General features: G+C 39.9%; 1 protein-coding gene across 3 annotated transcripts in view; it reads left to right on the forward strand.

Moving 5' to 3' along the window:
• Positions 1 to 6,967, forward strand: part of VAV3 (vav guanine nucleotide exchange factor 3) — a 165,293-nt gene extending 158,326 nt beyond the window's left edge. For all 3 annotated transcript variants that reach the window (XM_061465174.1, XM_061465176.1, XM_061465175.1), the window contains 2 exons: positions 4,219 to 4,370; positions 6,111 to 6,967. In XM_061465174.1, coding sequence (XP_061321158.1) covers positions 4,219 to 4,370; positions 6,111 to 6,152 — 194 coding nt within the window. In that variant the 3' untranslated portion in view covers positions 6,153 to 6,967. The remainder of the gene's footprint in view (positions 1 to 4,218; positions 4,371 to 6,110) is intronic.
• The last annotated feature ends 5,304 nt before the right edge of the window (positions 6,968 to 12,271 follow it).

Consider the following 12,271-nt stretch of genomic DNA (forward strand, 5'->3'; position numbering starts at 1 on the left):
GTGCATCAGTATGTCTATGACTTGCTCTGTGTTCAAAGAGGTGAACTGCACTGCTGGACAACTCAAGAAGAATTTTGCTAGTAGAAAGGTGAAAGCCTTTCAGGAGCATATTGAAGAGTTACTACTGTTGGGAATGCAACGTTCACTCAGGTTACACTGACACAACTCTGTGTACAGGGGGTGGAGAATGAGGTTATGCAAATTGGGGTTGAGGCTGGCTTTTGCACTAAGTAGAGGGAGCTGTCTAGCATGCATGAATGTGGATGTAATCATAATCAAGATCTGAGTGGGCAGTAAGTTTTACACCTGCCCCACAGATGTCGTCCAAACCGTTTAGTGCTCAGAGATGGTTTTTTAAGGTTTTCTGTGGTTTCTCAAAGGGAAAAGGAGGTAGGTAGCAGCTCAGTAGTAGAATGGCTAGTGTACGTTCTTGTGCTGAGGTTATCTCTAATGAGCTTTTCCTCAATTTATCCCAGGGATTTAAATCTCAATGTTCTATAGTGGTCTTGTATGTTTTGCCCCTCAGTTGTTCACTGTGGAGTCTGTTTATTCCATTTCTGTCTCTTTGCATACAGATTTTTTGGGGCGGATAATTTTCTTCCTTCAAGTAGTCAAAAACATTGATGGACAATTCAAGCTTTAAGGCATTCTTCCAGTTGAAATATAAAGGGACACATCTGTAGAAAAGATGAATAGAATACTGTTATAGCTGTTTACTCTGTGGTCCTGACATTCAGTGGAATTTCTGCATCACTCACCTCATTTGAATCAAAGAACACAAAGGAGTTAAGTTCTGGCTCTTGTTTGTAGGTAAATACTGTGTATTTCTATCCTTTTGGGTGAGGATAGAAGATGACCTTTTTCATATAGCTTCACAGTACTTGATTGTAAGGTCCATTGTTAGTGAAACTGGTCTGTATTCCACGAAAACACGTTCCATCTGTTCCATGGTGAAGTGGCCTACAGTAATAGAGCAGCAAACAAGACTCAGTATTACTTTAAGCCTATCACACATTCCATATATTCCCAATATGGAGTCAACAAATTATATTTCTATTCCTTTTTTCTTGTGAAAAAGTGCTTTGCCAGAAATTATGAAGTAACTATAACAGAAAGCAAGGATTCAATTTCTTGCCTTCCACAATAAACTCTGTAAAGTATTGCCTTATACAGGTACAAAATATTAAAGGAAGATATTGATTAGTAATTCTTAACTTAAGAATTTGAGCTTAAATTTGAGCTTATGTACCTTTTTGAATGGAATTTCATTATCTAATAGGCTACATTACTTCATATGTTCTTAGTAAAACCAGGTTGTTTTTTTTATTTTTTAAAGAGCCAAATAACTTGCTTATGTAAGTGAACAAATTCTTGTTTCATTATATCAGATACTTTCTTCAGAAGGATCTTCAAAGCTGATACAGAATTTGGTATCACAGGAGAAGGGTTAAGCTGACTACTGAGCACTACTGGAGGTGCTGCCCATGCATGTATAGTAGAACTGAGGTTTGGTTAAAGAGTGCAAGTAAATACACACTACTTCAAGGAGCATGGAAACAAATGCACAAGGGCAACCCTTAGGGGATATGGCTGCAGAATTATGAGAAGGTCATACGACAGGGAGAAGGAAAAAAATGTTCACAGCTTTTAAAATGATCCATTGACCCTTGTGGAATTTAAAGACAGGCAGAAATATTGATCTAGACCAGCTTCGTGTGATCACATGGGGTGCCTTTTATTTGCACCCCAGTTCTTTCATCAGTGGCCCAAACTAGCATTGAAATTCATTCGCAGCACATCTATTTCTCTGTCAATGAGAAACTTTTCCAACATATTCTAGTGTAAATCAAAGCTAGCTGTCTTTTTTTCTCCTGCTAGGTTAAGCCAATGTGTGTTTTTCTCATTCCCAACTGCATTTTTTATTCACCTCCCTGAGATTTCTCACTCTGTTTCCTGTTAATCCTCTGAGTATCTCGCTCCTAATGCACAAGGTTTATTTATTAGTGCTTTTTCAATATTTTATTTCTTTTTTTCTTACTTTCTGTTTTTTTCCCGTTTAATTTCTCATTCACATTCTCCTGTTGGGCACTTTCTTTACATCAGTCTCTGCTGTTAATCCCATTCTCTCTGTAGCTGTCCTCTCTCTCTCATTCACTCAGTGTTTGTTCTCTCTCTCATCTGTACAGATGTCCTTTCCAAATGCTGTCTTTCCTCAAGTTTCATTTATCTTGGGAGAGCTCTGATTGGAAATTCAGTCTCTGCTAAAGTGGGTTTTGTGACTCTGTCACCAGACATTTTTTCCAAAATTAGGACTGTCATTTTCCTGTATTTCACTTCCTTTTATACATTTCCTATCATGATGTCTCTTAATTTCCTGGATTTATTTTGCTCCTTTCTCCTTTTCTTCTCGGGCCTCACAACTTGAAAAATAGTTGAAGTCCTCCTTTCCCCCAGATCTGCCCCTATTTCTTTTTCTATCCTAATTTTCCTCAGTATTTTCTCTTATTAATATTCCATGCATTTCTTCCCTCCCTAGTACTTTTCTTGTGTGTTTTCCCAGTTTTTTCATGTTCACCTCATGTAATCTTCCTTGCCCCTTTACCACCTTTCTAGAATCTGAAATAATACCCTGCTCCCCAGAATCATTCCTTCTGCTAGTGATATTGCTGCACACCTATAAATGGCTACTGATCTTATAATCAATAGCTGCTCTTTTTGTTTGTGTTGGTTTTGTTTTCTTTCTCCAAAACAATTGCTTCCCATGATGTGCTCTTTCCCTGTAAAATTGATTACAGCAATGCTGATAAGGTATAGGACATAACATTCATGTCAGGATCTAAACAAGTAGCGTTTATATCTGACTTGCTTTGAGGGGAAAAAGTATGTTTGAACTTTAATATTATATCACCTAAAATTTTATGACAAATGTAAGCAGTGAGATGCTGGTTTTTTTGCATGGCATCCTGTACATCCTTTCAAGTATCGATAAGCAGAGTCTACATAAGTAGCCTGATATGTTAGAATAAACTTTTAATGGCATAATATAAAAAGGGTGTAATCTGTCTCCAAACCAGTTTTTTCAGATATTCCATTTTTGTGATATATCTAATAATATTTTGAACATAGTGTTTTTCATTTTAAAATAAATTATTTGTATTGTATCTATAAGATAGAAATATTGGAGTATATGATTTTCATCTATTCAGTATGATTATGCAAAAGCCTCTGTTTCTATGAAATGTCCCCAGTGGGGTCAGAAGAAATCTTACATACAAGCAGAGCTGAAACTGTCAAGATTTTCAAGCTCATTTGCCATGTTTTGTGTTCCTGGTTTGAATTAAAGGCAACTAGCTATAAACTTTTAGTGTTACATTGCTGAAGGCATTGCTAAAACTAAAATCTGAATTGTTCAAGTCCAAGATCTTTACTTCGGAGGTGCCATGCCCACTTGCCTCTCACTGGAAGATTCAGGGATTTCTTTTGCAACTTTGGACATTCTGTAGCAGGGTTGAAAACATAATTTCCCATAAAATTGGGAGTAGGGGGTTGTTTTTCAAAATTAATCTTTTTTTTTTGTGATTTACAGAATAAACTTATGGAAAAAAGTAGATTTACGTCAGTCAATGTTAATGCAGGCTGTAGGAAATGATCCATATAAATTTCTTGTGGAAACTCTTTACTTTTTTTTGCTCATGTTGATGTTAGCTTCCAATTATAAGCATATTAATATTTAACTTGCAGTTGTTTTTGAAAGAACAGCACCTTATTGTGTTTGTTTTGCTTCATTAGAGGTTTAAAGTTAAATCAACTGTAAATACTAATAATTCTTTTGGAAAGAAGCTAGTGACTTATAAAGTATGTTGCTGCATGTTAACTGGCAACAAGTTTTATTATGAAGCAAAAAAATACAATAATTGTGAACATATTCTGTAATTTTGGGGTAGGAGATTTCATTTCCTGTTCATGTAGTTTGATTCTTCTCTAAAAATAAAAAGGACAGTTTCAAAAATAACATAAAATCCCTTCAGCTTTTGTGTCATTCACCTATGTTTGAACCTTTATCTATTTAGTGCAGCTGCTTTTATATTTGCATAAAAATAATGACAGTGTATGTTGTTGTGAAATCATTGTTTTATATTTTATAATACTTCTCTCTACCTTGTTTTGGTAGCCTTCAATTTACAAACCCTAATAATATCAACATCTGTTTCATTCCAGTGCTAAGCCCAAAGGTGATAGGCATTGCCATTGCCAGGTATGACTTCTGTGCAAGAGACATGAGAGAACTATCCTTGCTAAAAGGGGATGTTGTAAAAATTTATACCAAGATGAGTGCGAATGGCTGGTGGAGAGGTGAAGTAAATGGAAGGGTAAGGTTGTCTGATTTTTTTCCTTTGTCTTGTTTCTGCCTTCACTGAGTGATTTTGTGGAGAAAAAAAAATAATTAAAAAAAGGTGTTCCTAAATTATAAACCCTCTTTGTATATTTAAAGTCACAAGATAGAACATGTTCTCATCCTTGTTTCATACAAGCCAGGCAGAATCTTGCCAGGCAGCTTTCCCAGCATCTAAATTAATTGGTTATTTAATGTTAACTACCAGACTGAATATTTGGGCAGGATAATATGGTTGGAAAATAACCAGGATTAATAATGCAGCTCCAGCTGAACTTTTTTGAACCGTTTCTTTGTATTTGGGGTCAAAAGCTCAGGTTTCTCATGTTGTGGAAGTCTGTTTAGCAGTTTAATACAGAATGATTTCCACACCTTTCTGCCATACCACAATGTATTGGAATCAGCCATCTTTTTATAGGAGGCTGCTTCTTTGGTGTCAAAGGATGTGGCTCATAGGAAGTGACATATTTAGCAGGCATTTTCACAAAGTTACTTCACACTGCACTCTAAGACTTGCGTGGAAGTGAGGTTTCAGTTTTGGTTTATAAAGGCTATATTGTTTTAATCTTTGTATGTTGCTCTTTAATGCAGATTGGTCAGAGGTATTTGAGGCTAGTGTTTCTATGTCTAAAGGGCAGAGATGCAGGGTCAAGGAATGCAAGGTGGAAGAAACCTGGAAGCTGGAAATTAAAGTTGAAAGTCCTGCTGAAACAGATGTCCAGATTTACTGCTTTATGCAATTAGAAGAACTTTTTTCATGTACATGAGCCTGGCTGTGATCTAAAAAGTCAACTAGACGAGGAGTAGGGAAGCAGAAGCAGTGGTCATCCTATATATTTATTTTGCATGTGAAGAAAACAGAGCATCTCATTCTAATGCAGCTACCCGCATACTAAAGGATGCCCGTTTTATGCCAGCATTCTTCCTGATAGCTTTCACAGCCTAGGCTTGAGATCTTAAGCTCGCTTCTGGAAATATTTTGGCAACAAGTCTCAACCAAAATTTATGCAGTTACTCCTTGCAGTAGTTGTCTAGGTTTGGTTTTCAGGTCTTTCATGAGTGTTAAATTGACTTAGATATAAAGAAGTGTGAGTGAAAAGCCTAAGCAAATAGAGAAGACAAGAAGAAATACATGACTGTGTGTCCCTTTATGTCTCATATAAACCTTATTTGACATATAATTAATTTCAGAATGGAAATTATATTGTAACTTATGAAGTATAAAAAACTGCACTCTGTCTTCCAGTTTTGTCATATTTAAAACTCCTCTTGGTAGCAATGGAATTTAAGTTCAAGTAATGCAATCAAATTAGTCACTCTTTGCTTTGTAAGAGGATTCCCTGGACCTGACTGAAGCCTGTTAAACATTTAACTGCTCATTCAGAAAACAGAAGCATCTTTCCTGTAGTAAAACTACTGCTTCTGGCATTTTTAGATGTCTATCTGAATGCTTAAGATTTCCAATTTGGGCATATTTTGGGCAGGGGATAGGGGTGTGGGGGTTGTGTGTGTGTACAGTCTCCAAATCATCATATCTGCAAGTTATTCCTTAATTTAGGGTACTGGCCTGTAGCAGGTCAGTCAAGTTTATCTTTGTAATCTTATTCCTATATTTACTTAACATACCCATCCTTGTTTTGCCTAGTTCAGCCACTTTTGTGAAAAGAAAAGAAAAAATACATCTCGTGTTATTTTTTTCTGCTTTTCTCTTTTTTAGGTGGGCTGGTTTCCATCAACTTATGTAGAAGAGGATGAATGAATTAAAAAGTTTCCTCTGCTGACCAGCAGTTTCAGGGACTGTAAAAATTTAATGTTAAAAGTGTTATTTGTCAAGTATTTAAAGAGCAGCATTTTTTGTCTGTCTGAACCTTACAGTCTTAATGTTAGGATTTGTACAGAAGTCTGTGCTGACAGATTATTACCTAGCCCAGAGCTGTGCAACAAACAACCTGCTGGTTTGCCGTCACTGGGGATCAGTACAAAGTCCAACCCTTACCTTCCTGCAAGATCTCTGGAAAACAAATTTTTTATGCTCCTTTTCATTTCACCCTGTACTACACCATGAAATACTAGCTGTGGCTGAATATTTAATAAGTCTTTTTTCTTCTAGCTAACATCTGTGATTGTATGAGAAGATGAAGGCTTATTATTCCTTATCACTGCATGCAGAAACCAGAGTTCAGTCATTCCATGTGGGTATAGTCAGTAGACTTGTCTTGAAACATCAAACTACTTATCATCTTACAAACAGTTTTACACTCACAAAAACGTTCTGAAGGAAATACGTAGTAAACATGAATAGTATTAATGCATATATAATTAGTTGACTGACTACTTTGAGGTCCTGCCTAAATCTTCTACTAAATTGTTTAAAGACGACATCTTAAAAATATGTGGTGATGATGTAGTATTGCTTAAAAAAGCATCCACAAAGTGGAACTATAGGATCCTTTCTTTGTTATCCCAAGTCCTTTTGTGTGAGTGTTTTTTTCATTTAAGCAGCTGACCCTAGAAGTACAACTGAGGACTTTAAAACTCATGACAAGATCAGTTTTAAAATTTTCAATGCTAATATTAAATACCATAAACCTGTTCTGTAAGAGAACATACTAGTGCAAGATGTCACTTCTCATGAACAGAACTGTTTATCTTAACCTCTTGATTGATTCAGATAAACTTTGATGCTTTCAACTGCAAGCTGTCTTTTCATAGTTAGAAAGGAGTTTCTATCACCATCTTTGTTCTTATAAGGTAATGCAAAGGGAACTTTCAGACTTCTTTTTGCCCTTTTGTCTCTTGTTCCCTGCAATGTTAACAGCATTTCAGTGACTGAGTGATCTTGTTACATTCTTAAGAACATCACCAAGGAAAAATATGTCTAGGTTAGCTAGCTTGAAATACCAGGCCTTGTAAAGTAGTGTCTACCCCTTTGGGAGATAGCGTTTTGACATATTTATGCTGAGTCAGGTGCTGTAGTTATAAGCTAAAATAAACACAGGTGAGGTCTTCAGATGTGCAGTTTTGAATATTTGGATAATGTCTGACCTGAATTGAAAAATTCTAAGAAAAATGAAGGTCTTAAATGCATTTAATTTCTAGGGTGTTGACCAATGAAGAATTCATCCTGTCTCACATCCTCTCTTTTGCCTTTCCCCACCGTCTTTTCACATAGGCATCTTGCAATTAGTGTGCATAGACACTGCACAATTTAACACTTGCAATTTTTCCCACTCTACAAGGAACATAATATCCACTATTTGGCCAACAGAGCAGAATCTGCCAGTACATATTTCAGATTCTTATTGTCTGTCCCCTGTGTTCTTTGCTTCTTTCTGGCCTCCGGGCCAACAGGAGGAGCCAAGCACAGCACAAGAATCCCGTTAATTTCTGCCGCCATTTTACCCATTTTCTACACCTAGCATACACTGCTGAGTGACCAGGTGAAGAGAGGATCTTCTAATTACAAATCCTCCACTTGTGAGATTTAGCTTTGCAGATGAAACTCTGCTGGTGTTCTAACTTTTCAAAGATTTACCTCAAATTTTTGTAAACTGTGAGTGTGTTGAGTACATTACTTGATGGAATAATTGAGAGCATTTGTAAATATGTAGATTATGCATAAAACATATTTTGTAAATTATGTGTATAGCAGTGTAGACTATGGTATACTGTCTTTGATCATGTTTTGCCATGCAGGCTTATTGTCTCTTGCGAGCTTGACCCTAAATTCCTTGAGTAGACAAAGTTGCTTCTTTCTCAGTTTTGCCTGCTCAAGGAGTAGAGGAATAGGCTCTAGGCCTGTGAAGTGTTTAGTGCTTTGTTGTCGTATAGTTCTGGGAAGAGGCAGCTTAATTGAATATGAGCTGAGAAATATATCAGTCATTTTCAACAGCTTGGTTTTGGAATAATTTTGAGTAGTGTCTCCATCCTAAAGTTGCTGTAAAGCTTTTAAGCAGTTCCTGAGTCCAGTAATCAGCCTTTAGGAAGAATGAAAGCCATAGCTAAACTTATTTTCTGGCATAAATCTACATATCATTGTTTGTGTTTAATGCCCTGTATTGATTGAGTTAATGCTGCATCTTAAACTATGTTTTGAGTACCAAAGACTTCCTAAATATTCTGGAGTGTCTCTTTCATGTGCTGCTTTTGCCTGTATGGAGGTTTTGTTGTCATGCACTAATGGAATTACAGTAATTTGTAGTATTTTGTAAATATGTTAAATATAATAAACTGGTTTTTTGTTTAATGATGTGTCAAAATGCGTAGTTGGCTAGTATGAAGTTCATTTGTCTAACCGTCTCATTGTGAGCACATGTTGATAATGTTCTGTTTTGGTTTCCCAGCTTTGTATAATCCTTGTTTAGCTTTAAAACTGAGCTGTCAATATAAATGGAAAGCATAGCTTTCCTTGAGAGCTTTTTATTGTTGGGATAACTTGCCTTCTGCTACATACAGGAAGGTGGTGGGGATTTTTATTGGGGGGGGGGGGGTGTTTTAGTTTGGTTTGGCTGCCTTTTCCTTTTTGTGGTTGGGTTGTTTCGATTCTTTTTGTTTTTTGTTTGTTCCTTTTGTTCTTTTTGGGGTTTGTATATATAGACAACATTGTGGAATCAGTCATATTCTATTGACTTTTGTCTGTCAAAGATGATACCTCTAGTTTTTTGATTTAAAAGTTTTCTTAACTACTCTTTTATGCACCATGTTTCATAGCAATGTCCTTTCTCTTCCACATTCTGCTTTCTTCCTCTGTCATACGTGAATTAACTTACAAATTCAGGTTGAATTGAGGTCAGATCTGAAAATATACTGTGTCTTAATTTCATGGGCTACTTGATAACCTTTTCATGGTGTTACTCAGTCATGCATTTTTAACAATATTTCATTATTAATATGTTTATAAAAATATTGCTGAAGATTAATTAATTCAGCAAGGTCAGTGATGCTGCAATTGCAATGTGGTTTTATTGTGTTGCTTCTGTTTTTTCAGTAGGAGAGATTATCTTGTGGAACTGTCCTAACAGATAATTATTAACCTTAATGAGGCATTTACACATCTCTACAGATGTAAGGCATAATTCTCCTGTCACCCATGAACATATCACATAGCTAAGTCACACCTAACGTGAGATGCAAAAGTGTGTCTCAGTTAAATTCTCCTGTTAATAATATCATACTCTGTCACAAATGCTCTCCTTCCCCTTATATGTGAGATGGAGATGTGTGTCCTCTGATGGGTTGGAAACTGAGAAAGCACTGTGATTAGGGCATCAGAACCACTTGTGACTGTGTTTTGAATATTTTTTTCAGTTGTAAGGCTTGGAAGCTTATTTGAAAATCTCAGCATGAAGAAAAAGGAAAAAGTCTTAAGTTGAACAATGAACATTATGTCGATGGGTACCTTTCTCCTTTGCCTCACAGGCAAATCCTGGGTGCTCTACTGTTGTGGTTTAAACCCAGTCAGGTAATTCGTTCGCTCACTTCCCCCCCTTTCTTGCCCTCCCCCTGCTCTCGGAGGGACGGAGAGGAGAATCAAAAGAATGCAACTCCCACGGGTTGAGATAAGAACAGTTTAGTAACTAAGGTATAACACAAATCACTACTGCTACCACCAATGATAATAATGATAAAGGAAATAACAAGGGAACAGAATACAACACCTCACCACCCGCTGACCGATAACTCGCCCCCCAAGCCCGACCAAGCTCCGACCGATACCTCCTCCAACCCTGCAGTCTCCCAGCCCTTCCGGCTAACTCCCAGTTACATCCTGGGCATGACGTGCTGTGGTATGGAATACCTCTTTGGTCAGTTTGGGTCAGGTGTCCTGTCTCTGCTTCCTCCCAGCTTCCCCTCCTCCCTGGCAGAGCATGAGGCTCACAAAGTCCTTGGCCAAACCAAACCATCTCTATCAGCTCTGTTCCTGAGCCGAAAGTCAAAACACTGCACTGCACCAGCTACCAAGGAGGAGAAACATGACTGCTACTGCTGAACCCAGGACATTATCCACCCCTTATTCCATACCATTCACGTCATGCTCAGATCCCACATTTTCAATATACCATCACTCTTATCTCGGTGCACTCTTATCTTAGTGCATGGACCAGTCCCTATAAAGCTGCTGCATCCATCTGGTCCATGTCAGGCTCCATCTCTTGTAACAGGCTTCCAGAGCAGGAGAGACTGTGTGCAGTGTTCACACTCGTGAATAACCTGGGCAATAGTGTCCATTGCTAAGTCCACCCCTCGATCATGAGTCCATCTCTATGTTGCATCTCTGCTCTGATGGCCTGAAGTGCCATGGGCCCACCAGGCTTAAAATAATTCACTGTCCCCTTAAGCAGTTTCTGCAGCTTGTTGCTGGGGACTCCATACAGCTGCCTTCCATCTCCGACGCTTCCAAAGCACTGGAGGGGCCCAGTGGACTAGATACTTGCCCATACTGTCCCACACACCCTGCCACTCATGACTCTCCAGCCTTGGGGAAAATCTCTTGGTCCCCCTATATTGTCGTCTAACCCCAGACAAGACCCAAACCTGACTCTGCTTAACATTTGAGATCAGACAAAATGGCTGTGGGTAGAACACAGCCTGTGTGTGTGCCAACATGCTGATCCCCATCACAATCAGCAGGCAGGTCCCAAGGATACCCAAAGGCCATTCAGAGCCTTCAGAACTCTCAGTTGATGCTGCTGTGCTTGTCACTGGGGCTGGTGTAGCTGCTGTGCTTGCCGGCTCTCCCACTGCCAGCTTCTCTTTTCCTGAGTCCAGCTCTTCCTCCTCTGCCTTGCTGGGAAGTGCTGCGTGGTCTCCTGCATCCTCCCGGGGCTCGGCGGGTGGCTGCCGGGGAATGCTCTCGGCCGTCGCGGAGCTGGGCTCCTCCGCGGGGCTGGGCTCTTCCGCGGGGCTCGGCTCCTCCGCCGCCTTCTTCCTCTGCTCGGCAGCCGCCTCCTTCCTCTCCTCGACCGCCCCGACCTCCTCCACCGGCAGCCGTCCCCTCGCGGCCTCCGGCCCCGCTCCCGCCGCCGCTTGGTCCCCGGGGCCGCTCTCCCGGGCCGCTTCAGCAGCCGCCGGCTCCCGGGACCGCTCCCCCTCAGTTCCCCGCAGCCTCACGAAGATGGAGAGTAGGGTGAGGGCCAGGCCGGTGAAGAGCAGCCGGACGGCCAGGTACAAGTCCACGGCCACGTCTGTCCCGCCCTGCTGCTGGAGCCCACCCGTATTACAAGCCATTGCCATAAAGCACAGTGAGACAAGAACCTTAGCCCAGGCCCCACACTTGATAAACACTATCACAGCAAATACTGGCTCTACGTAAGTTACAACGGTCTGAAGCTGTGAGATCAAGAAGAACAACTCTGATACCCAATAAATCAGCATTGTGACGAGTGACTATTAATCCAGTCAAATCTGTCGTTATCTCAACCCTTCGTGCCCCACGTTGGGCGCCAAAAAGAACTGTTGTGGTTTAAACCCAGTCAGGTAATTCGTTCGCTCACTTCCCCCCCTTTCTTGCCCTCCCCCTGCTCTCGGAGGGACGGAGAGGAGAATCAAAAGAATGCAACTCCCACGGGTTGAGATAAGAACAGTTTAGTAACTAAGGTATAACACAAATCACTACTGCTACCACCAATGCTAATAATGATAAAGGAAATAACAAGGGAACAGAATACAACACCTCACCACCCACTGACCGATAACTCGCCCCCCAAGCCCGACCAAGCTCCGACCGATACCTCCTCCAACCCTGCAGTCTCCCAGCCCTTCCGGCTAACTCCCAGTTACATCCTGGGCATGACGTGCTGTGGTATGGAATACCTCTTTGGTCAGTTTGGGTCAGGTGTCCTGTCTCTGCTTCCTCCCGGCTTCCCCTCCTCCCTGGCA

Source organism: Pezoporus flaviventris, unplaced genomic scaffold (genome assembly GCF_033815535.1).
Source record: "Pezoporus flaviventris isolate CSIRO_AGI_PZ_B2104156 unplaced genomic scaffold, CSIRO_AGI_Pfla_v1 ptg000040l, whole genome shotgun sequence".
NCBI lineage: Eukaryota > Metazoa > Chordata > Aves > Psittaciformes > Psittacidae > Pezoporus > Pezoporus flaviventris.